This window comes from Mixophyes fleayi, chromosome 7, assembly GCF_038048845.1.
Source record: "Mixophyes fleayi isolate aMixFle1 chromosome 7, aMixFle1.hap1, whole genome shotgun sequence".
Taxonomy (NCBI): Eukaryota; Metazoa; Chordata; class Amphibia; order Anura; family Limnodynastidae; genus Mixophyes; species Mixophyes fleayi.
This window is the reverse complement of record NC_134408.1, coordinates 92107517-92134697: the sequence shown is the minus strand read 5'-3', so window position 1 is coordinate 92134697 and position 27181 is coordinate 92107517. Positions and strand designations below refer to the sequence as shown.

The 27181-nt window shown below is 38.9% G+C and overlaps 1 protein-coding gene across 1 annotated transcript in view; it reads right to left on the bottom strand.

The window, feature by feature from the left end:
- Positions 1-3029: 3029 nt before the first annotated feature.
- The window catches only part of LOC142097878 (aldehyde oxidase-like), an 87627-nt gene continuing 63475 nt past the window's right edge, over positions 3030-27181 (bottom strand). The window contains exons 27-35 of the mRNA XM_075180103.1: positions 22410-22505; positions 21125-21253; positions 20089-20163; positions 18125-18177; positions 17154-17268; positions 9691-9756; positions 8988-9176; positions 6847-7014; positions 3030-6745 (exon numbers count right to left, since the gene is read on the bottom strand). Of these exons, the coding sequence (XP_075036204.1) occupies positions 6695-6745; positions 6847-7014; positions 8988-9176; positions 9691-9756; positions 17154-17268; positions 18125-18177; positions 20089-20163; positions 21125-21253; positions 22410-22505 (942 nt within the window). The 3' untranslated portion in view covers positions 3030-6694. The remainder of the gene's footprint in view (positions 6746-6846; positions 7015-8987; positions 9177-9690; positions 9757-17153; positions 17269-18124; positions 18178-20088; positions 20164-21124; positions 21254-22409; positions 22506-27181) is intronic.

The window sequence follows — 27181 nt, the reverse complement described above, 5'->3', positions numbered from 1 at the left end:
ATTTATTGGCCCGTACACCATCATGCAAGTAATTAATCCTGTATGCTTTAAATTGAAACTTCCTCCTTCTCTGAGATGTCATAATACTTTTCATGTCTCATTACTACGACCAGTGGTACTCAATAAATTCTATCGACCTCCCTGTCGTCCCCCACCAATACAAACCTCTTCTGGAACAGAATTCGAAGTCAATCGGATCTTGGCCTCTCGCATTCTTCGTGGCAAACAGCAATTTCTTGTCCATTGGAAAGGATTTGGCCCAGAGGAGAGATCCTGGGTGGACAAGCAGGACCTTCACGCTCCTAGAATTCTTAAAAGGTTCCTTCAAACAGGAGGAAGAAGAGGAGGGTATACTGTCAGGCGCCGTTCCGCACGGCCGCCTGTCTGCTGACAGCGCGTCTGGTTGCATAGCAACCAGACGCATCACTTCCGGATCCCCCTGCCGTCCGACCTCTGGGTGTGATGACGCGCCCCGTTGCTAGGCAACGGGACGCTATGAAGGATTCCCGGCGGCAGGTATGACAGCGCTGCAGCGCTGATTCTGATTGGGTTACCACAGTATTTAAACCTCTTCCTGCCCTCTCACCAGTGCCAGAGTATCAGGTCTTCCTGCCTCCAGCGTTTGTGTATACCAGTTGCTGTATTCGTTCCTGACTATCCTCGTGCTGCTTGTGACCTTTTGACCCGGACCGTTTGACCACCCCTATTTGGATTCTGCCTTTGTACTGTTCTCCCTGATAGTTACCGACCCGGCTTGCCTCACCATTCTTCTGGATTTCCCTTTGTACCTCTTCTACCTGAACGTTGCTGACCCGGCCTGTCTGACACCTCCTTGTATCTCGCTGTGGACTCTAGGAAGGACCGCGACCTGCGTGTCCCTGCAGCGGAGTCCATACTTCCTTGCGGGGGTTCCTGGTGAATACCAGGGGCACGTTAGACTCCGCGCCTTCCTCTGAGTTGCGCCAACAACAGCAGGTACCCACTATCAGTCGTGACAGATACATTGTCTTCAGAGGCTCTTACGTACATCGTGTCCTTAAGAGGAATATATTCCCAATCAACTGTGTTTCAATCCGGACGGATTTAGGTGGTGCGCACCACAGAAGACACATCATGGAGTCTCCACTTGTCTGAACCGCTTGTGCGGCGGGACGGGAATTTGGATCTATATTTCCCTTCACGGGTAAGATCTGGATGTTTCATTTATACACAAGCCTGATTCATATATTGGCATAATGAACACCACCAACAGCGGATTGCTCCACTACTAATGTATTTCAGCTACTACTACGGAGCTTTATATTTGAATATACCGCTTTACTTGTGGGAACTCGTCATCTTATTTCATAGCCAGAATCTGGCGAAACCAAGTTGTTTCATTCATACCTGTATACAGAGCTATTACTGTTATGGTCATATGGACAATCCATTATATGTTAGCCTCTGGATCTTTGTTGAGATATCCTTTACATCTTTAATATAGATTCCTATTAGCTATAGATACATATGTGATTTTGGAATCTATTTGTTGTTATATTATATTTTATATTTTTTTTATTATATTATGTATTCATCTACTGCTGGAGTAAACATATATATATTTACCCATTGAGCCAATTTGTTTGCTTACTTCCACATATAAGTATTTTCAATGTAACATCTTATGCGCAATCTGCTTTTTGGTTGATATGTTTGTTTATTAGAGGATTGCACCCCCTCTATTGATTTGCTGCAATTGATGTTCATTTTGAATTTGTGTTTTTATGTTTATTTTGCTACCTATTAGCGCCGGAGATTTTTTATATATTAAAAATCAGAGATGCCCACCCGCACTTAGGGGATCCAAGTAGGCTTGCAAGCCGGCTGGTTACTTTTGCGTGTCCTCGGATCTGAATCGAGACAAAATGTCATTGTTGCGTTGTTGAATCTCGCAGGTTTTGGATTCCATAAGTACCTCTCTCCCCAGGAGATCCAGCGCCATTGCTCACACAGAAACAGGGGTAGCAGTGTTCTTGTCACTCTCCAGTCTCCAGTGACATTGCTCATGCTCAGTGCCATTGCTTACACAGAAACGGGTAGCAGTGTTCTTGTCACTCTCCAGTCTCCAGTGACATTGCTCATGATCAGTGCCATTGCTCACACAGAAACAGATGTAGTAGTGCTCTTGCCACTCTCCAGTCTTCAGTGCCATTGCTTACACAGAAACAGGGGTAGCAGTGTTCTTGTCACTTGACAAAAATTTACTGGAAATGATTGGAAATTAATGTTAATGAGGTTAATACTAATGTAGGTATAAAAAAAAAGCCAAAATATGTGATTTTAGCAAAAAAAAATAGGGATTTTAGAAAAAAATCAGGAACCAAAATCAAAACACGCGAGGGCGGGTTTGCCAAAACCAAAACCAAACCACAGAGGTCAGTGAACATCTCTACTAAAAATCACAATCAATGATGGAACAATGTCGGGCAAATGTGGAAGTGTGTATGCCCTCATGAGCAGCAGTGTAGGCAGATATCTGTAGAATCACACTGTACATCATAAATAAGATATCTGCAGAATGTACAGAGTAACAATCTTTTCAACAGATGGTTATGACACATCATCTGAAGGTAAATTGTGTAGGTGTGTATGCATGAATCTGCATGCTCATCAGGACAGTCGTTGGTAAAATAGTTAGAGAAATCGCATCTGCAGTAATTTTCTGTAGTGTGTACCCAGTTTAAGATTTATATAATTCTTTATCCCAGGTGGTAAAAAATGTACTTTATTCTCTCTATTCTATTGTTTCGGTAATCCTTCAATGAAAATGACACCCAAACCCATTATAATATTGATGTGTGCCAGCTAAGTTTCATTTACATACAAATTAACATGCTTCAAAATTAGTTTTCAATGAAAGACAATTGTTATCAGAACTGCTATTTGCCAAGTACTTGAATGATTTACTAGTTACATGCTCCCTAGATCTGTTTATGCAGTGTTGGTGTAATTATAGGTTACATACAGTAAGGGGTGTTTCTTAATTCTGATTTATTATGGGATTAAGTTCTTTTATTTTTCATGCAATACAGTAAAATATTACGATCAATTTCACATGAAGGCATCAGACGAGAATGCATGCCTAAATTATGAGCCATGTCTATTTTTGAAAACAATAGTTAATTCTAGACATTGCAAAACAAAGTTATTTTAAAATGTAATAAACAAAAGCTTAGAAATAATCACAAGTTGCTTTTAAAGAAAACAGTTTGACATGTAACATTCACAAATATAAGTAGATAATTTAATGTTTTGGAATTGAACCCAAGCCTGTAGAACAAGAGAATGGCAGGAAGAAGTTTTTCTCAACATCGAGTAAGCATTAGACATATGTATGACCCTAGCTACAACATGTGAATATACACTCCTCTCTTCCCATGACATGTGAGTATACACTCCTCTCTTCCCATCTCTGCTATCCAATATTGTATACAGGTAGTGTGAATAAACTAAGTGAGAGCATCTTTAGAATAATATAACACATTCCACTTTTCTTACATTAAGATATTCTCTTTGTGCATCTTATTGTTTGTGTGAAGGTCTTTAAACATGCTGTGGACATTTATATGACTTTAAATCTAGATAGTACATATCCACTAAACAACTTTATTCTGGGTTATATTATTCAATTCATATCTGTTCTAGAAAGTATGTAAATGTATGGAGTTGGTTATAAAGTACATAGGTCAATAATTGCTTAACATCTCAGTTTTAGGCTGTGTATAGACTGAATTCTAATGTGTCTAGTTGTAAATATGAGTCAGACTAAGATAAAGCCACTTTCACTGTAATTTCAAAATGGTAATTGGCCATACAGTCTCTGTTTTTGAAAACAGAAGATCACTGAGACACCAGTTATTTAATTCTACTCAGAATTAGGTGCAAAAATGAGATGTCAGTATTTTGTTTTAGAGCAATTCCTAATTTCTCCTTATTGTAAGAGATATTCTAATCTAATAGCAAACTCAGGAGCAATAATAATCCAACGTGCTCTGCAGATAATACATATAATATGGCATATCAATCTCAGATATAGAAAACTAACCAGACCATAGTGAAATTTCAGGGTGACAGGTAATAAGAAGTTTCCATTCTTTCCCTGCAGTGCTGGGAAGAACACTTCACAGTGGGGATTCCAAAGCGGCAAGGTCATCATCATCATCATTTATTTATTTCTATAGCGCCACTAATTCCGCAACGCTGTACAGAGAACTCACTCACATCTGGGTCCTATATAGAACTTCAAGCTACTGGGCTGTGCTTATTCTGCCATATTCATTGTAAGTTATTGGTACCTGGTTATTGACACCTATAATCCAAATTGGCGCTTCTTATTGTTTGTTTTTGTTTGATATTACTTACCTGCACCTGGGAACAAACTAAAGTATACACCTACATAATGCTATGTCACATTGGAATTCTATTGCTCCTGAGTTTTCCATTTTATGATATTAACTCCTTCACAAATGATATATTTATATATTTGTGACTGTTAGAAAACACTATTATTTAACTTTAGTTCCCTTTAATATATTCAGTATAGTAGAAACCTTTACATACACCAAGAGACATGATAATGTATTGAATGTCAGAAAGTCAGAACATGAGAATCACTGGCAAAAAGAGGCTGAGAAGCGAGACTTATGGTGGAATTTACAAAGTAATGAATATGCCACTAAATAGGTGCTGGTGCTCTAACAGCTACTATAAACCTTGAGATGAAGGTGCACCGGGTGGGGTTTGGCATATCGATGCCGAATACCCCATCAACACAGCAACAGCAATAATCCTGTCGCCATGGAGAATGACATCATGAAGGGGAGCTGGCTTATTACTTCTTTGTGATTGGTTCAAGTCGCTTTCAATAGTAGTCATCATCTGTGATCATCGGTAAGGAGCTCATCTAAGGCATCATGTCGTGGTAAGTGTTGTCGGGGTAGTCAGCATCGATATGCTGACTACCACCGGGTGCACCGCGTAACTTTATTATACATAATCATAGCATAATTTTTTACATAGAATTAACATTGATTAGTAATGTTGTATTAAAAAAATCTGGTGGGCTGATTTTCCCCTAGTTGGTAAATTCTACCATATATTTCATAGGTTGTAAGCTTGCGAGCAGGGCCTTCATACCTCTCTGTCTGTATTACCCAGTATTGTTTTATTAATGTGTTTGCTCCCAATGGCAAAGCGCTACAGAATTTGCTGGCGCATTTACAAATGATGATGATGATATACATTAAATTGTATTCATCTGCTACTTACCTTTTATTTTTTGAAGAGTTTGAACCATGGTAATAGCTATTGTTACTCCTGTTGGGACTGTACATGTACTGTAAGCATCTCTGTAGGTTTCATATATACACAGTTGTGCTACTGTACATATTGTTTAACTGTTAGGATGAAACTTATTTTACTCATCCAGGGCCTGATGCTGATTTGGACATATACCTGTTTGCGCAGCGTAAATTCTGCAAATTTATTCTGTGCATGCAGATTTGCTTGCATCGGACACTTACACCTGCTTGACAGTGGAGGGAAAGAGTGCTCTGACATAGGGCGAGTACACTAAGGGCATTGTTGTGTAATTGTGAAAAGATGCAGACCTGTACAGAGACACATATACAGGTGCCTAAGGGCAGGTTCAAACAAATGATGATGATGATGGTTTCTAACACTAGCTGGTTTCTTCTGATCGGCTGATTGCGAACTCACCTCTGAAGCTGATAGATGATTTTTTCATTGATCGTGCCTATACATGATTCTGTGAGCGTATTGTGGCAAGAACTATTTTTTTTTATTCGTGCATGAGAAGGAGGGTTATATCTACTGTATCCAACAGTCTTTTTTATTTTATTTCAACCTAATAGCAAATGCGTATTTCACCATCAAAACAAAAGTTTACAAAAGTGTGTGTAAGTATATCTGATATATGCCTGATGTAAACTTGACACATCTCGTGATTCGTCCGACTTCACTCATATTTGTGCAATTACATTTTTTGGTGAGTACAGTTTATGCCTGTCTAATGTGATGCAAATGCGTTCAGACTCAGTATCAGACTCCAATCCCCCCCCCCCCACATCACCACCATAGTGTGCACAAAGCGGCACATTTTATTGTGAACATGGTTCTCCTGTGCTAAAACACGTAATTATTTTTGTCTGTTCATCATAATTTCATGGCTATTTGGATTAATATTCTAGTAATGGGGTTTCACATTGGCCTCTTATTTGCATGTAAGTAATTTGAACTAAAAGGCTGTAAACCTTTTAATGTGAGCATTCAACTTCAAAAAAGACAGCTTTGTTACCTTTATACAAAACCAGATATTTGGAAGGCTTTGTTCCAACCCACCTCCTTTAAGCATAATCTGCTAATGGAATGGTAAAGTTCATGAGGTCTTAAAGGAGAATACTCCCTGTCTCCATAAAACTAAGGCGAGAAGAGAAAGTGCTTATAAAACATCAATAAGTGCATGGATTAGTAATTAGCCATCCTGAATTATTATTAGTGTTACAAAGACAGTAATAGGTTTACTATAATATAATAGCAAATGCATTTTAGTGTGTTCCTCTTACACAAAACCAGTAGAAAGTCAACAAATATTGTGCAGTGGGACACTGAAGTTCAATTAATATAGGTGTATTCTTCACACATTGATGGCCCAAGGGACGTAGGTGCCAGGCGTATCTCTTGGAATCTGCAGTATAGAATTAAAGACATAACGTTACGTATATCTGCAAATATTTGCAATGTAGAGGATTTCTTAGAAAATAGATAAATTGTGAGTGACAGAAGTACCATGTCAGTGAAGCGATCTCCACATGCCATCCTAATCTTCTCTGGGGTTGCCGGGCTGTTGAAAGTAAAAAGGTCTGACATCCCTCTTTCTTTTCGGGCATATATCACAGCATCTTTTATGGCAAAATACACAGAGGATCCGAGGAACAAAGATGGCTCGCCAACACCCTGTAAAGCACCAACATATTGTCAGAGGAATAGTATCATCCTATAAACATATTTGTTCAAGTTAATGTTTTGTGAAAGTGTGAATCCCATAATATATATATATATATATATATATATATATATATATATATATATATCTCTATATATATATCTATATCTATATCTATCTATATATCTATATCTATCTATATATCTATCTATCTATATATCTATCTATATCTATCTATATATCTATCTATATCTATCTATATCTCTATCTCTATCTCTATCTCTATCTCTATCTATATCTCTATCTATATCTCTATCTATATCTCTATCTATATCTATATCTCTATCTATATCTATCTATCTATATCTCTATCTATATCTATCTATCTATCTATATCTATCTATCTATCTATCTATCTATCTATCTATCTATCTATATATATATATATATATATATATATATATGCAGAGGTTATGTCTATGCACCTATGTGTGTATACAGGTCTTGTAATGCATCCTGCAGTACACAGCTGCATGACAATGTAAAAATGTTGTATGTGTACCCCTGGCATCCAAAGTTATGGTGACCCTCCCCTTGTTCTTAAATAAGGCTGTAAGGTACTAATGTTCCAGGTGATTATAGGGACATGGGACAGAAAGTTTAGAGGTAGATAGGAGGACATGATACACAAGAAGAGATTATATACATGGTTACTACAGAAAGTATTATTAAGCCACCATCCAACTTCCCAACCAAGAGATGGCAGCAGAAATTTTGAATTTGACACACAATTTGGATGATGAGAAATAGGCTAATATCCGGGAGAAGAGGGCTGTCCACATTGTTGAAACTATTGGCCACGTTGGCAGGGCTGTTGTGCTGGTGGACCTATGAATGGAGAGCTCAATAAGACTTCCACACTGCATGACAGAACTTGAGATATTTCACATTGTATCTACATTTGCTCTGCCACCGAGTGCAATGTATTGCTCCTTATTCATAGGCAAGGGTAGTAGAGAATTACTGGTTTCTGAAATACCCCCTACAAATCAAATGCAATTTTTAAAACATAAAGCATAGCTAGTAGATGGAATGCACAAGCACTTGTACTAACTCATTTAAGCAGGGCACTTTGATATGTAAACTTTTCCAGAGATAGAAAGTAAAAATCTTACCCCCTGAATAGAGGAATAACTATCACTGGAGCCACACAGGCAGCTGGTATGAGGCTCAGAGGTGGGAGGGTTCTTGGAGATATGTGTCAATTTTCTTTAGAGGCCCCCAGTATTGTTTGTTTGGGATACTCAGAAGCACAGAATAGGGGCACTGGTGCAGTAAGTAAATACACATTGTTAGGCGCCTACGAAATACATTCCACATTGCTGAATTTTATTCACGGTCCATGAATTATATAAGGCACATTGGTTTTATAGTAAATGGTCCTATAACCATGCACCTGGGATAATATGATTAGCAACAATATGCATTTAATAGGTTTTGGTATTCTGTATTGAATTTGGAGAAACTTTTCTCCTTGGAACAAGTATGTCACTTACATTTACAGCTGTGAGCTCATTAGCGAGAATTGTAATCTCATTGGTTGGATTGTGTCTCCTGAGTCTTTTCCTCTTGTCATCATCAGAAAAAGTAGTAATGAGCGTAGAACCGTAATGTAGGCTAATTTTAATGCATTTATTGGAAAAAGATCTATAGTATAGAGAGGTATAGTTAGTGGTGGAAGTGGAAATTTAGAAGTGGCGGTATGGAAAATGTAAGTGAATGGCATTTGATGGTTTTACAATGGAGGCAGTAGGAGAACTGGCAGTATGGCATACCTTTGTATACCAGCCCACTTCAACCACTGTGCATAGTTTATAAAAATATATGGTGCAGCAATTGGTGAACGTACAATCCTTATATACTGTATGAATTTGTAGATACATGTGCAAATAGTGTACATTACAGAGGATCCAGGGTTCTCTACCTTGGAGGAATATATAGCATGTGGGTTGGGAGAATTGGTGAGCAAGGACACATAGAACTGATCAGGGACATCACAGACAGAAGGTATTTTATACTGAGCTGGGCCACGGGTGAATAGAACTCCTTGAGGAGAGAATTTCAGCTCTTCAATTGTGAATAATCCAAGGCCTTGAACAAAAGCTCCTTCAATCTGGGAAACACAAACAGCACATCAGTAAAAAATGCGTGTCAAATATTTTACTACTATTATTAGCTTGCTTGCTTCATATTCTGGCTAGGAAATGTTAGTACATAGAAGCCCTAAATGGTTCCACTTCATCTCAAGCACATACAAGATAGATAGATAGGAAGTGGGAACTGCAGATGCTTCATTATTTTAATTGCAGTTTCCTCTTTAAAAGAAATACCCTGAACAAATTTGTGGATTCACACACACAAGAGCAATGATATCACATCAAGCATATCCAGGGATACCCAGACTCACCAAGGGGCCTGCTGCCCGCTGATAATCCCGACGGCAGTGAGCCTCTCTTTGTATTGCAGTGGCGCGGCTGCACTGAGACCCACATAGATGTAAGCAGGGCCGCCTTCAGAAAAAATCGGGCCCAGTACGGGCCCCCATGCCACCCGGAATTGTGCTTGACCCTACATATATATACTACTATAGTACTCTATGATGGTATTGTAAAAAGTGTTCTATGTACCTGTCCTATGTCCACAGCTGGATTGATGCTGCAGCCGATATCCATAACAATGTCTGTTCGGAGGTTCTAGTAGGCGACAAAAAGCAGAAGTTTATTAAAATGCTACAATATCACAGGGATGGAAACAGAAGACATTCTGAAAAACCATTTGTATGTCCTATCACATGATTTCATAATGGATATATGGGGCAGATGCTACATGCACATTCATAAAAGGTACCTGTGTGAAACATAAAAAATTTGTGATGCTGTGATGAGATGGGGTTGTTGGGACATTGATACGGGGAGTTTAGCCTGCTGGACATCCCTTCTCTATCTTGCATAGATTATGTTGTGTTAACCTCATCAGTGAAGCATGGTGGTGGTAGTGTCATGGCGTGGGCATGTATGGCTGCCAATGGAACTGGTTCCCTTGTATTTATTGATGATGTGACTGCTGACAAAAGCAGCAGGATGAATTCTGAAGTGTTTCGGGCAATATTATCTGCTCATATTCAGTCAAATGCTTCAGAACTCATTGGATGGCGCTTCACAGTGCAGATGAACAATGACCCAAAACATACTGCAAAAGCAACCAAAGAGTTTTTAAGGCTAACAAGTGGAATGTTATGCAATGGCCAAGTCAATCACCTGACCTGAATCCGATTGAGCATGCATTTCACTTGATGAAGACAAAACTGAAGGGAAAATGCCCCAAGAACAAGCAGGAACTGAAGGCATTTGCAGTAGAGCCCTGGCAGAGCAACACCAGGGATGAAACCCAGCGCCTGGTGATGTCTATGCGTTCCAGACTTCAGGCTGTAATTGACTGCAAAGGATTTGCAACAAATTATTCAAAAATGAAAGTTTGATGTAGGATTGTTTAGTTTGTCCCATTACTTTTGGTCCCTTAAAAAGTGGGAGGCACATATAGAAACCGTTGTAATTCCTACACTGTTCACCTGATTTGGATGTAAATACCCTCAAATTAAAGCTGAAAGTCTGCAGTTAAAGCACATCTTGTTTATTTCATTTCAAATCCATTGTGGTGGTGTATAGAGCGCAAAATATGAGAATTGTGTCAATGTCCCAATATTTATAGACCTGACTGTATATATGTATATATAATAAAAGGATGCCTAGGCGATTTATTTAATCCACTCTGAGGTACTGGGAAGTACAAGAGTGATGCACAGGGCTGACCTATGGGCATACCATTCAACTGGTGGGGCGAACAGTGTTAAATATTACCCCAGTATCCTCACAGATGCACCATGGCTCCCAGATCAATCATTCCAGGCTGCATGGACACACTACATACCATTATAACAAAAACAGCAGTTGTGCTTATGAAACCATTACAGTATAGTCATACCTAAATAGCATTATATATATATATATATATATATATATATTTATTTATATTAGAGATGGGCGGGCTCGGTTCCCCGAGATCTCAACCCGCCCGAACTTCACCTATCCGAGTACCGAGCGGAGCAGGCTTGGTACTCTCGCGCCAATTAGGATTCAAAATCGAGGCAAAACGTCATTGTGACGTCGTCGGATCTTGGAGCTCGGTTCTCGCAATATTTGAAATCCATAAATTCCCGCCTCCACAGCAATCCATCGCCATTTGACAAAGGGAGAGAGCAGGGTTAGGTCGCAGGCAAGATTAGAGCAGGGAACATTAGAGTAGTAAGAGAGGAGGATAGAGGCATTTTTGCAAACATTACCAACTGTTTGGGGTGTCATATTCCCTCCTACAGAAACTATTTTCTGGCTGCAGAAAGTACTATCTAGCAGCACTATCTATTTAATATTTTACACTACAAGTGTTTTGGGGTGTCCCATATTCCCCAGTGTGAAACTACAATTTTTCTGGCATTGAAAGTCTTATCTAGCAGCACTATCTATTTAATATTTTGCACTACAAGGGCTAGATTTACTAAGCTGCGGGTTTGAAAAAGTGGGGATGTTGCCTATAGCAACTAATCAGGTTCTAGCTTTCATTTATTTACTACCTTCTACAAAATGAAAGCTAGAATCTGATTGGTTGCTATAGGCAACATCCCCACTTTTTCAAACCCGCAGCTTAGTAAATCTAGCCCCAAGTGCTTTGGGGTGTCCCATATTCCCCAGTGTGAACCAACAATTTTTCTGGTGCTGAAAGACTTATCTAGCAGCACTATCTATTTAATATTTTGCACTACAAGTGCTTTGGGCTCATTAAAATGGATTCAAAGCAGTCCAAATATGAGCTGGATCAGCAAGCAGGTGCTGGCACCTGTCCTGATGGTAGTCTTCCCTGTATGTCATCTAGTAAAGCCTATGTAAAAGTACATAGTCTTTTTAAGTCAGGGAAAAAAACACAAAAATAAAATGTAAAAGAGCTGTAACTCATGAAAAGTTAAATGGCAAGAAAAATAAAATTGGCAACATGCCATTCTACACACGCAGTGGCAAAGAAAGAATGAGGCCTTCACCTTTCTCTATTACTGCAAGATCTAAAAATGTTACTGAGCCTTCTTCTTGTAATGTCACTCGTGAGCAAGCAAGACCAAGTAATTTGAAGTCCAAAAGAGGTACATAAGTACTGTTACGTGTGAAAGCCGAGCTGCAAGAAAACAGTAAGGCATTAGAGGAAAATGTATGCTCAGAATCAGAAATGACACCAATCCCTAAGGAGAGTCCATCCACGAGTGGTATGTGTAATCTTGACCATTCTGATAGTGTACCCATAAAGAAAGGCCCTTTCAGCAGTTCTGCTGATGTGTGCCTGAACAGCCCGAGTGTAGCCGGTGATACACCAAGTGAAGATGACACTTTGCAATTAGAAGAGGATGAGAGGGAAATTTGGGTAGCCGACGAGGGTGCTGATGAGGATGTGGTTGATTGTGTAAGTCCTGCACCAGAGGCAGCAGTGTGGCACCAGTGGCAGCAGTTCTGGCACGCGAGGTTCTTGCACCAAATTGCACTTTTCAAACACAAGCAGGGATGAAGCAGATGGCAGAGCACAACCGTTTGACATCTGGGCTGGTTTGAAAGATTTGACCAAAAAATGTGTGACCTTGCCCATAACTCCAACCAATCCTACTATTAACATGCAAAGGATGGTGGAGGGCCTAGCAGGGATTAAACTGTATTTTTCCTAATTTGCACTAATAAGGTTTGGGAGTAATATACACCCAAAGACGAGTGCTCAATTGCTAAGAGTTATTGATGAAGAGGAAGACAAGCAGGCTTGTCTGTAGAATTTGCAGGCAAATTGTACTGCGTTATATAGGTAACACCCAAAGAGAAGAGCTCCATTGTTAATTGTAATTGCTGAAATAGAAATAATAGGGCCGACAGTCTTGGTCTAAATCTGCAGTTACATTTTATTGTACCATAGCTCACTGCGAAACAGGAGAGGTGGCAGGGTTTAGTGCTAATCTTCCTGAAACAATACTAATCCATCCCACCATCATAGAAGTCTGTGTACTATGATGTAATTGCCGATAATGGCCTTCCAAATGGAATTGGTATTTCATTTTAGGGCAGAGCTGTCACGATTTTTGGGCAATTCTTTTACAGCAGAGCAAGTATCAAAATGTTGTGCAGACTAATCTGCACAACACTTGTGTCTTGGGAAAGCAAATTTTTTTCCAACAAGCAGTTGCCAGAGAAACTGAAAGAGAAGACGTCCTTACAAGATGTTGATAGCTCTTGGATCCTGGCGAAGCAAATTAAGTATTTAATCTACAATTAAAATATAGTTAGCACATTTACTTTGTTTTAATTCATACGTTAAATTTCTGTAGCTCTTTGTCAAAATGTATTATTAACTCAATTATTGACTCAAGCTATCCGTGTATGCACTCTCTTCACAGATGACTACTTCGCTGGACTAAAGTACATTCCCCTCAAATGCTAGTCACCTTGCAGCTGCTGCATTCTCCTACATGCTGTTGCAGAAACCAGAAATTGACCCTAAATTTTTTCAGGACACAAACAGCATCTCCTGCATGTCATTTTTTAAAAGTTCTGTAACACCAAGATGACTGTGTGAGCAAAACAGGAAATGTGATGGATTTCCACCCCACTGTAATGCTTGAACAATATTGGTGTCGTTATCAGAAATGACATATCCTCAGGAGAGTCCAAGCAGGATTAGCCATGTTTCAATGACATCCCTTAGTTTTTGGAATAGATTGTCAGCTGTATGCCTCTTAGTGAAGCCGCTGATACACAGAGTAGCCTACTTCTGAAAAATGTGACGAACTTGGGTACATGCTGCTGCTGTCCCTGCTGGTGAAGGCGAATGACCAATCCAGTGGGCTGTCACAGTCATATAATCTTTAGTTTGCCCAGTTCCGCTTGTCCACATATTTGTGGTTAAGTGTACAGTGGGTAGAATGCCATTTTGTAGCCCAATAATTACATTTTTAGGAACCTTCCGGTACAGGTGAGTAATAGTTTTTCTAGTAAAATGGTATAGTGATGACATTTGCTAACAGGGACAGAGCACCTCAATTAAATGTCTTAAACCAACTGTATTAATAGTGGACATTGGACGCAGATCTAATACTAGCATAGTACCCAGGGCGTCTGTGATCCGCTTTGTGACTGGGTGACAGGTTTCATACTTGCTTCCTCTTGCAAAGGATTGTTTAACTGTAAATTGTTGCTTCTGGGGATATTGATGATGAAGGTGTTGGGGGTGTAGATTGTAGGTGCTGGGATGTAGATGAGAGAAGGGAGGTAGATTATGCTGGACTGCTTGTTGTTATTTTTTTTTAACCTAAGTTTCTGATTTTCCCAACAGCTTTCCATGAACTCGCTGAAAAATGACGTAACATGGATGAGGATCCAAGATGGTTAAGGTCCCTACCTCTACTGAGTGTGGCTTTAAAAACGCTACAAATGGCTAGACAACTGTTGTCAGGATTTGTGTAAATTCCACACTTAAGAGGTGGATTTTTGGTCTTATGCCCAGACATGACAATGGCCTTTTTCTTATCACTGGCAAGAACTGCAGCAATTTTTAATAAGGAGCATATATAATGGAGAGATAAAAGTTTTACATTGTGTGAGGCTCATAAGGATAAAAATTTATGCTGCCCAATTATTTATGTTTAGGTGTTGTGTTGTGGTGTGTGCTGTGAATGGAGTTGTGTTTGTTTGTATGTATGATTATTGGGCGTATGTCTTCGTTTGCGTATTATGTCCTTGGTTTACCACTTTGCTTTTGTATTATAGTGGATTTTATTGCTTTAGTATTATGGTGTGTTATGACAAGTTAGCTGTCACGTGTACATTAATTCTACTTACATACAATTCACAACATTTACCCTACAATGTACACTCTCCAACAATCTAAACAAAACATATTTTTTGTAACTCAGCCCTTTTCCTACACAACCTTGTTTTGTCAGGAACAAATACATTGACAGTTAAATCTTGTTTTCAAGTTTGTCATGGAACACCTTACAATTATGCATAATGGACCTCATTTAGAGTTTTGAATTTTGTAGCATAATAATAGGATTTTAATACTTATGTTAAATATGTTTTTTTTTAAAATGTCTTTTTATTACTGATTATATTATTAAAAGTTGTTAATGTATTTAATATTTAATTTTTTTACTGTGCGTTCTGATGGGACTTGATATTACACATATGCATTGTGCATATCCTGGAGTGTTTTGAGTCTGTCTGCATATGGCAAGTACCATATAGGCCAAGGGTACTTATACCTTATATACAACTACAAATGTTTCTTCAGATCCGCCAGGACTTGAATATGGACATGCAATTTCTGTCCAATCTAAAAAAAAACTCGAATTGTGCTCACTTTGCCTTTCTTGATGAATCAGGCCCATGTTCTTTAAATTTCATTACATTTTACATGGAATATGTGACTTTTGCATTTATTAATAACACTGTCAAGACACTCTTGTGTATACGACACTTCATTATATTATATTGTGTAGAAATAGGGTGATGCGGCTCTTGCATATACTACAGACTCTGTGTTCTGATTTAGACATATCTTGAGATACATGTAACTCAACATATATAGTCTGCAATTTATCAACATAATTGTTACAAGTATATTCAGGCTAAATGTCAAACTCTAAATAAGGCCCAATATGTTTCTATCAATCCAATATACAGAGATAGCCATACTCCTCAAAGTACCATTTTATATTGTAGTGTACAAAAATTAAATGCTACAATTACACTTGTACTATTTTATTTGCCAAGATACTGTATCACTATTTGAAAGCCCAATCATGTTATCTGTATCTAAATTATCACCTGTACATGTTGGTCAGAGCAGTATGTTATACAATTGGTGTTGGCTTCTATACTTCTAAAACACACCACTAAACTAAATGGTGTGTATCACAGGAAAAAGCTTATACATGAAAACCATAGAGCTAAACCAACTCTTTTAAGGATAAGTGGTAAGGCTTAACTTCCTACCTTTTTCTGCCTCTCCCCCCTCCCCTGACTCTGCCCCCATTCCCCCTTCTCTCCCTCTCATCCCTGTGTCTCTCTGTCTGTCTACCCCTCCCCTTAGTTTGTACGCTCCCTTGAGCAGGGCCATCTCTCCTCCTGTTTCCTTCACTTCTAACTCTGCTCTCCAGCTACCCTTCCCCCCACCCCTCTGGGGGTCTCCCCGTCATCCGTGCCCTTCCTCTTGGGCTCCAGCGCTTGCTGGTCTTCCCTCCCCCTCTCTCTAGCTGTGCTTTGAGCTTACTGAGTTACTGTGCTTCTTGTTTACTGTACCGTGCTGTCCCACCTTGTATTGTACTCAGGCCCGGCTCTCCCATTAGGCAAGGTTAGGCAGTTGCCTAGGGCGCCAGGCTCTGGAGGGTGTCACAGAAGTAGGGTACTTAATTAATTACTTAATTACCCCCGCACAGTTTCCAGTGAATCCACAGGGAGGGGCGAGGGGCCATGGATCGCGACCGCCCTCCTCCCCTCCAACAGCTGATGGGGCGGACCTTCCCTCCGACGACTCCCCTCCCCTCACTGACTGTCGGGCGTGACATCATCATCAGGGCCCGACAGTGTCAGTGAGGGACGGGACTCAGCAGCAGCGAGAAGCGCCTTTAAGGTAAGTAAAAAGAGGGGAGGTGAACATTTAGACCCACGGGGGCGCATTGAGACTCAGGGGGCGGGATTTTGAAATTGTGCCTAGGGCGCCGAGGACCCTAGCACCGGCCCTGATTGTACTTGTTTGTCCCTGTACGGCGCTACGGACACTTAGTGGCGCCCTATAAATAAAAATTAATAATAATAATAATAATAATAAAGGCTAACCTAAGTGGTTATCACAATGTTTCAGAGTGCTGTAACTGAACATTGTCAGATACCGATTATTGCACAATAGAGGATGCTTGCAGTGATGGGATATCAAGTGTTGATCCCCCTTAAATATAGACAATTGACTGTAAAAGTAGACCTAAAACATACAAGTATCATGATATCTGTACCTTGTGATCTCCGGTTAGACAGTCTATTTCAACCTCAGAACAAGCAACTCCATACACAAAGTAGTGAACTGGGTTACCCTCTCCTTTGTCCCAGTTCATTTCTCTGCCAAATCCTCTGTAAAAATCAGAATGTTAAAGAGAACATGCAATGGTTAATATTCCTTCCTCGCTTCCTCCATGATCTGCCAATCAGAGCTCTGCTGCTAGTTGGGTACAAAATATTGATGAAGAGATATCAATCCAGTCCTGATCATCAGGGCCATGTATAAGAATTTTACTGACCAGGGCTCTGCTGATTGCTTAGTTTCTTGTGCTATTTTGTTGCATATATTTTATAATAGGTGTCCGCTAACATGATGATCTGGTCAGCTGAAAGGTGGTGTCACACTGGAACAAGTTACCGTTGGATTTTTGCATCCTCAGTAATGCAGCATTCTGAAGCTGTGAATCTTCCTTACTGACACATTAGGCCCGAGTTATTAAGTAACGTAAATGCCAATACGTGCAGTATTTTGCATTAATTTGCTCTGCACATGCACAGAAATGGAGTATACGCCAGAGAACGTAAGTGTATGCAAATCATCCTTGAGCGCAAAGGACACGTAAAACAGATTGCGGTTTCATGGATGGAACAGAAAAGGGTGTATACCCAAAGTCAATTTACAGTATGGGCATGCCAAGCTCAAGTGCACACAGTAGTGCCTGATTCAAGATTTGGGCATTTGTTCTTCTGTCGTATCACTTGCACCAGTTACATCTCGGGTGTAAGTGCCGAGTGATAGTGATGACGGGTCACATATACATGCTCTAACATGTGTTTGCAATAATCAAGAGCAACTGTAAAAATGCATTGTATGTACAGTAGACATAAATAACATTCTGATAAATGTATTTATCTTGGGAAATATGTGTAATTGCAAAGTATTGCAACATAATTCAATATATATATAAATAAATATACATATATTTACCTGAAAAAGCCCGTGGCAGAGAGGCTAATTGACTGCAAAAATGCTTCTTTTACCTTTAGACGAAAAAAATAGAAATACAGCAACATTAATAAAACAACTAATCAAGCTACACAATCATATTGCAGTAAATGAATTTTTGCTCAACTACTGAAATGTCTCAGTAAGTATATAAACCTCCTTTAGGAGCTTTAACAGGTGAAACTGGTATGTGAGTTCTGTTTATTTGCTAAACTGCAAAACAGGTTTGTATATTTCTTTGGAAACCTCATCATTTTTCTTATTTATAGATTCACCTGGACTTCTAAAAGTAACTTTTAAGGTGTCAGAGCAGCTTTTTGTTATCAATCTTTATCTCCAGCCCGTCTATTATGTCTTCAGTTTTGAAGTGGTTGGGTATAGGACAACCTGTAGCCACCAGACCATTGGAATATTCACAGCAGCACAGACTGCTTCCGCAGATGAATGTGTTTGGCTGTAGAAGGCGCTGACCTGTCTGGTTGAGTTAGTGAGGACAGGGCTGCATGTGACACAGGCAGCGCCATTATGTGAGAATAGGAATGGAGGCAAATGGAAAGCCTGGGGGGGCTAGAGGGCCGGGCTCAATGCCAAGTAGACTTTTGCCGTTTAATTTTTTCCAGTTCTTAGAGACAATATAACTCAAACTGCATGCGGTTTGCACTGCCATGCCTCAGAACCAAGTCTAAAACACCTTGCCTTTTCATGCTATACTGTTTTGCAAATCACACATTCATATTCACATTCACAATTTGTATACTTTCCATCTGAAAACATTCGGGATGGCAATTTCAAACCATGCAGTTTCAAAACATGCTATTCTATGTGTGGTTTGGCCTTTAGTAAATCTCACTGTTGCTACAGAGGAATATTGGGGGGTATGTTGCTATGGAGAGGATGTGTTGCTACAAGGGGAGTGGGAATGTGTTGTGCTTATCCTTCCGTGTAGCAGTCAGAATTGTTAAAATATGCTGAGATCCTGCCCAACTCCCACAGTGATGTCACATGTTACTTCCCATGTACAAAGAAATGTAATCTATATCTCAGTAGAGTAAAGGGTAATTACATACTTTAGTTTACATCTTCCATTGATTCCATGTTTCAAAGTGCAATCCTGTTGGCTTTTATACAATGATGGTAGTGGAAATCTACCATCATGGATTGCATGCATAAAAGTAGCATTGAACTATCAGGTATACCAGGAAATTTATAAGTTTGGGACAAATATATAAACTGGAATCCATTTATTTGACAGTCAACATGTCCAGTAAAAGGTCAGGGATACCAGCACATACTGGGGGAGTTTGGGGCATTATGTCACATGTGGAAGGGTTGGAGTTTTTGCTACTGTACAAATAAACCAGAATTTTTACATCATTTTAATAACAATGAATATTACAAGCACGGGTAGCTGAACCATTACTAAATGTAGATTTTTAAAACAAAAAGATTTGTGTTAAACATGGTCATACAATGATAATCTAAAGATGAATTCCTGTATCTATCTTAAAGCAAACGCAAGACCTTTACATTTATCTAGAGCACCTTGTAGACAATCCAAGCATGCCCATATTACATATCCACCAACTGTCCAGATCTGCAGATCATGTTTGAGGTGCAGCTTCCCCCAAAGTGGGCTTTTTTGTGCCGACCAGGGTGGGTTTGGGCATGTCTAAATTTTGGGGGGAAATATTGTATAATCAGAGAGAAGCAACAAATGTGCCAGGAAGAACAGGGAGGCCAGGCTGATATATATACATATATGTATGTATATATATATATATATATATATATATATATATATATATACATATATATGTATATATATATATATACATACATACACATTTATATAGACACACACAGACAAATCAATTACATTTAAGATTCTACTTGCATAATCATTATAAAGTAAGCAACATCAATCTGTAAATAGATGTCATGCTCACCCAGTCTTTCCATGAACCTTTCGGGTTTGCTTGTTTAATGGGTTCCAGACGTTGCATGAGAGTTTGACAAGCACTCTGTAAAAACAAACAAGGGAGATACTATAGAGGCAAAAGAATATTGTGTCTTAACAAGATAAATGTAAAATAGGATATTCAGGGATATCAGACAATAATAATGTGCACACACACAGACACACACAGATCAGCCACAACTTTAAAACCACCTGCCTAATATTGTGTAGGTCCCCCTTGTGCTGCCCAAACAGCTCTGACCTGTCGAGACATGGACAACAAAAGACCTCTGAAGGTGTTCTGTGGTATCTGGCAGGAAAACGTTAGCAGCACGTAAGTTGTGAGGTGGTCTGTGTCAATCTAGACTGAGTGAACACTCCTGAGCATAACACCGGTCTGCGGTTATGCAGCAAGCTGTGATGCACTGTGTGTTCTGACACCTTTCTATCATAGCCAGATTATTTTATTCAGCAGTTGGTGTTACAGTAGCTTTTCTCTAGGATAGACCAGACGTGCTAGCCTTCACTTCGCACTCGCATCAACGAGCCTTGGGCGCCCATGACCCTGTCGCTGATTCACTGGAGCATTAACTGATAAAGAATTATAACCAAACTGGGAAACTAATAGCAATATCAAGGTTTCAGGTTTAGTGAGTTCCAGTACAAACTTGTATATTTGAAGTAAAATGCAGACCATTGCAGGGCAATCTGAAAGTGGGAACATTGATAAGCAGTATAAAGATGGAGTAGCCTTTATTGCTGCACATTGCTCGTGTTTCTCAATACAGAACACAAATTAGATAAGTCATTATCACACCTTTCCCACTAAAGAATTGAAACAATGGTCTTATTCTGTGACATATTGTGAAAGCCCACTTCATCTGTACATCAGATGGCGGGCAGAGTGAGTGAAGAAGATATAATCATATATAAACCAGGAAAATATGCAAAATAATGGTTTCTTTGTACTCATTATTTTTCTTCACACATAGCCACTAAATCAACTAAACACTGGATAAGGTCACCTTTACTGCCATTCCATTGACATCAGTCCCTAATGAGCCTCCAGATGGCATTGTATTGGGAACACAACTTGTGCTGGTCTCACAAACATGTACATCTGAAATGGGGATCTGGAGTTCACGACTTGCAATCTAAAGAAAACAAGAAGTTACCATGGAATTTTATTTAATTACATTTATGTCATATATATATATATATGCTGTAAAGTAAATGTACAATGTTGTAACACAACTACCAAATAATGACAATTATAGTTTGCAATGCATGCTTATTTTGTACTCATTCATGCTTTTTCATGCTTATCACTGGTTTAGCAAATTAGATTCCTACATATTGGGGAATATAGCATGTTGTTGGTTAATCATAGTTCCAGTTAAACAAGCTACTGTTTGTCAATAACATGCCCCATTCCCAGATACACAGCACGTAGATATTGTCAACAAGACAACATATATTTCTTATTCAAACTGCGCTGATTATCAGAAACTATAATCTTATTCGGCAGTAAATCAAAATCAATGCAGCCAGCAAACATCCTATTAATAAAAATAAGACCACAAATTATACCACTTTAAAAAATAATGGGCCTTATTTGAAATGAGTTTTCCTTGGCAAAACCATGTTTTGTTGCAGGTGGGGGAAAATGTCAAATGTGCTGAGAGATTTAATGCTGGAAGAGGGGCTAGGTGGCAGTGTTACAATAAAGCTGTACAGTATTTGTGTGTTATATGTAAAAACAGACAGTATTTTCCTACATGCAAAAAACAAAAATTACATTTACACCCCCTGCTTTGCAATGTGGTTTGTCCAGGTGAAAATGTATCCCTTTTGGCTAGATTTGTTTTAAGTGAGGCCCAATAAGTGCAGGAGACACCACCCATTATTACCCTACCTGCCTACTCTCCTGGAATTCCCAGGAGGCTCCCGAATTTCGGGGAGTCCTCCCGGAAGAGTAGACAGTAGGCAAAACTCCCGAAATTTGGCAAAATTACTGGCAGTGAATGGAGGGGACGGGGCTTAATCGCGTCATTAAGCTCCGCCCCCTCCATTCAATGCAGTGAATTTCGGCTTTTTAGAGTGGTGGCGGAGCTATGGTGACGTGAAATCTGTGTCAAATCTTAAAATTATTACAGGAGGTTTATGTATGTTAATGTGATTTTAATAAATAATATCAACATTTACATGTTAGTATTTCGGTACAGAAAATGAACTATTTAATCATTTAAGTAATAAATGGCAAGTAAACACTAGGAAGGAGAAGTATAAGCATCAAATATAGAACTATACCTGCATAATCTTTGTGTGAACGCCTTGTCCCATCTCTATCCCACCATGACTAACCAACACCGAGCCATCCAAGTAGATATGAACAAGAGCAGCTGCCTAAAACCAAGCAGAGTAAAGTCTTCACCAATTTACCAGCCTCAGAATTGAATAAAAACTGAACATCATCATGTTTGGTTACTAAATGAATCTACATACAGATATTAAAGGTTAATTGCCAAAACGCAACAGCAATGTGTAGCCTGCATATTACACTGGGTGCTATTGCTATGGTGCTGAGTTTGTTGAGCAATGTGTTAGGGTTCTATGACACAAAATAGTTTGTTTTTCTTTCATATTTTGTTTTGCACACAGCATCACAGAAATAGCATTAAGTACTGGATGTGGCTTATCAGTATTACATTTTCATAATCAATTAAAAGGGAAGGGGAACAATAAAACAAAACAAACTTCATTTCAAAAATCCCTATTTGATATTCTTACCCTATGAAGTGAATACATACATACATATTTATTTAGTTGGCAGTGAACCCTGGCGGTAAAATAGGAAGGGGTGAGAGGGTCTGTGAAGGAGCTCCTATATTGCCGCTGATGACGCAGTCGCGGTGGGCGGAGCTTGAGGCACGCATAATGGCCACTATCATGACACTGCTGTTTACATGCGCCAAACTTATGCGCAGATTAAGAGATGAACTGGCTGAAAGCCAAAGAATTTCAACCAAAGAAATTGTCTCTCATATATGGCTCCACAATAAGTTAGGTTCAAACAAAGGAAAAACATGTGTTCACAGGACAGGATATCATAGCTAAGAAACACAGAGCAGTGAGTCATCATTGCAGGCAGTGTCCAGTTGCGTGGGTGCGGTAAAGGTCACAAGCCCCACCTGAAGCAATGCAGTCTGGGTAAAGGTTTATAAGCCATTGAAACTGGCAATATTTTTCTCTTTTGATCACACCACATACACACTTGGAAGTTGGGGACTTCTCTTCCACCTGGAACCCACAGGAAACACACACTTCACAGTAAGCTTATACCTTATCTGTCTTCAACTTTTATCTTCTTATATCTGTCTGTATATCTTCTTATTATATGTCCATCTATTTCCATTAACTTATTTACCTTATATGTATTCTGCCTGCAACTTTTAATTACTTTGCTTGCACATATATGTAATGTTTTCCATTTAACTCTCTGAATCTTTAAGTAACCTTTTCACACATACTTTACAAAGGCTATCTTCTCCAGAATGCTTGCTATCTACACACACAAGCATTATGCACTCTCTCATTTATCTCATATCTCTCTCTCTCTTCCTTATACATTTAAACATGCACAAATATGTGCTTGTTTACACATTTAAACATGCACAAATATGTGCTTGTTTACACATTTAAACATGCACAAATATGTGCTTGTTTACACATTTAAACATACACTAACATGTGCTTGTTTACATATTTAAGCACACCTAACCCTCTGCTTGCTTATAGCACATTCTTTCTCTCTTGTTACATCTATACATACACTACACAAAAGAGCAATACTGACCATATACTTCTATACATTTCTGTCTTACAGCATATACACCAGTACATATAAATATAAATACACACACACAACAGAATAGGATATTATATACTTACTTCTGAAGTTTTAGCATTGTATTTTTAATCTATAATCTATTATCTGTATTGTATATATGCATCTATGTACTGTATGTTTGATTATCTTTGTAAAGTAAAAGACTTGTATCTTTATGCCTGTTTTGTATGTTTAGATAACTGGAATGAATAGGATGAATGGATGTTTATATAGATAATGCAGTATAGTGAGGTAAATGATAGATTGGTATTTATTTAGCGATTAACAAATAATGGTGGGCTATTTGACAGTGGAGGTCAATAGATGTGTGTAATATTTAGGCAATATATATATATATATATATATATATATATAGCCTTGTCAAACACAGGGATCGCGTAAGTCGCTCTTACGGATTTCTAGTTGGGATGTGCAAGCATAACAACTGGGCTACTGTGTTTATGGTTGGCATGGTATTAGGCGAAAATGCAAAAGGTTGAGTGAAATAATGCCTTTAAAGTACATCTGAGATGTCAGGGGTGCGTATTATTCGACGTGACTAAAATAGCGAAAAAGAAGCAAATTGCATTATATTCCAATGATTAATGAGATTAGTTATTAATGAGATCAAAGGCATTGTATCATTATAATGGTGGATCTCAGGATATAGGGTCCATCAAACTAAAGACTGGAAGTTGGGGAGTGGTTCCACTTTCCATTTCCAGATTTCCTGACCTCTACATATATTTTCCTTGTTTTTCTTTGAAAATTATTACATTTCCCTGTCAAAATTTGTACTTAAAATGCCATGGTACATACATAAAATGATAAACTTAACAGAAAAAGTAACAATGGGGAGTGGCAAAAATATGGGAAAAACTATGAGGGAAAAAGCTGTAAATGGAAACACTGAAAAAAATTGGTGGGAAAACACCGTACATCTATGTGTAGCCCCTGTTAATATAAATAGTTTAATGGATCTATACTGTTGAGTCCAGAGCCAGGGAGACACCAATGATTCTTCAGATTTGGTCAAGGACTACTGATGAAATGGTTACTACTATATGACATAACTATATACCATAATACACATCTTTGGCTCAGAGCAGTGCCCAAACAGTGGTGTTTATAGAGATTGTAAGATTGAGGTTGTCAGAAGTTCATCGAAAAAGGAAATTTTTTATGCCCCAGAGAAAACCCACCAAAAAGAAGAAATGTAGAGGGATGCAAATTTACAGAAGCCGTCTATAAACAAGTAGACGAAACCTTTGAGGGTTCCTACCCCACTAGTCTTGTAAGAAGGGTGTCTAAAACCTTAAAAATAATTAGGGATCCCATACAACTGCATTTCAAAACACATAAAAGAACATATCCCAAATACTTTATTTGAAGTGAATTCTCTCAAGCTGGGAATTCCTGTGCACTAATTGGAAGAAAGTTATTATAGATGATGGTTCATGCCAGGATGTATTGTGGTGATATATAAATATTAGCAAACTTAAATGCAATTGAATCGAAAGTTGGATAAGACGATATTGGCATTAGCATAGCCTGGAGTGGTCTGTTCACTAGAACTGACACCATTCTGTAGCGGGAGGAGTGTGTGTTACAGAGCCAATGAATGGCCACAGGACAAAGAGCACTAATTAGGTACGTTTTCTGTGGAAATAAAGGATTTGGTCTCAGGCTCAATAAAACTGACTGAGCAATTAAAGGGGATGATTTTCATGGACACTGCCCTAAGCAAAAAGCATTCAATAAACAAATACATACAATAACCATGTGAATGTTAATAATTACTGGGAAGGAAGAAAGAAGTTGGGGACATTAAAATAAGTGTGATATGGGTGAGGAGGATGTCCCTAACATGGGAGGAATTATAAAATTAGAACTTAATGAGAAAGATGCCAGTCAGTCACAATGACAAATCGAACATGAAACAAATCATACATAAAAATAGAACAAGTACGTATGAGCTGGACCAAGGTGGTACAGGAGTGAAACACATGGCAGAAAGAGCTTTGCTTGTTAGAGCTTACAGTCTACAGCGAGAGGCCAATGCTGTGACAAATGGTGGTAGTGGGAATCAGAGTGACGATAGGACTATAGCTGGTAGAGTACCGCGAGGGAGCAATATCAGATGTGGGTAGTTAAGGCTTTAGAGAAGAGGTGGGTATTCAGAGAGTGCTTGTGAAGGATGGGGAGTAGTGAACATAGGCAACCATTGCTCCCACCCCCATCCAGCAGCACTGCATTCACCTCTGAACTGAGAGCAGTGGATCCATTCACGTTAAGTTTTGAAGAATATTTATATGCCCCCACTCCTTGTGTCCTCTTTTCTAGGGGAAAATGTAAGGTACCTTAGTTGTATATAAACTAAACCATTGAAAATGTATACAAAGAGGGTTAGTCGTTTCTTGCAAATTATGCAAGACATTTGGTAACTTGAAGTTTAACTAATAAGACATTCAGAATATAAAGCATAACATTGTCAAACATAGTGAGGTATCACATTACTTACTCAGAAATATTTCCTGCTGTGTAAAATTTAAGCTATGTAAAGGTTGGTGAGGCTCAGCTATAGAAGGACTGTTGAATCTCTCAGGCCTTATAGCAATGAAAATTATTAGGATTCTAGCCAGAAAGTAACCACCAGAGGAGATCATCAGAGGAGATCTGGTCGCCCTTTATCACTTTTAGTTTTGACGGACAACTTGTATGATCTAAGCAAGTTGTGTCGCACAAAGGAGTCACTAAAACTCTCTGAATAATCCAGAAAACTGGTCTTCTTAGTCTACAGAACCCTAACATCTTGTTATCTCAAGCAGTTTATCCTAATGTAAAAAGTGGCGCTATGAACGTATGTGGAGCAGATCCAGATGGTGGAGCTTTAGCTGGAATGCAATGAGCTCTTTCAACACAGAAACTGGGTGAAAAGACCTCAGGGACATACATGTCCTTCAACCAGGTCTCCAAAAAAGCACATGGATCACAGTTAATGGCTCCCTTTGATGTTACTACGTCAAAGCCTAGTTTTCAGGTGATCAAGTTTTTATTGCCAATTATCTGGCCTGTATTTTAAGGATGTTACATTATGATTTATAGAGGGCACCATGTCCTCTAACATGGAGAAACAATTTTCTGCATATGTGCCTGGACAACTGCTCTAAAAAATCCTAAATCTGTTTGTAGG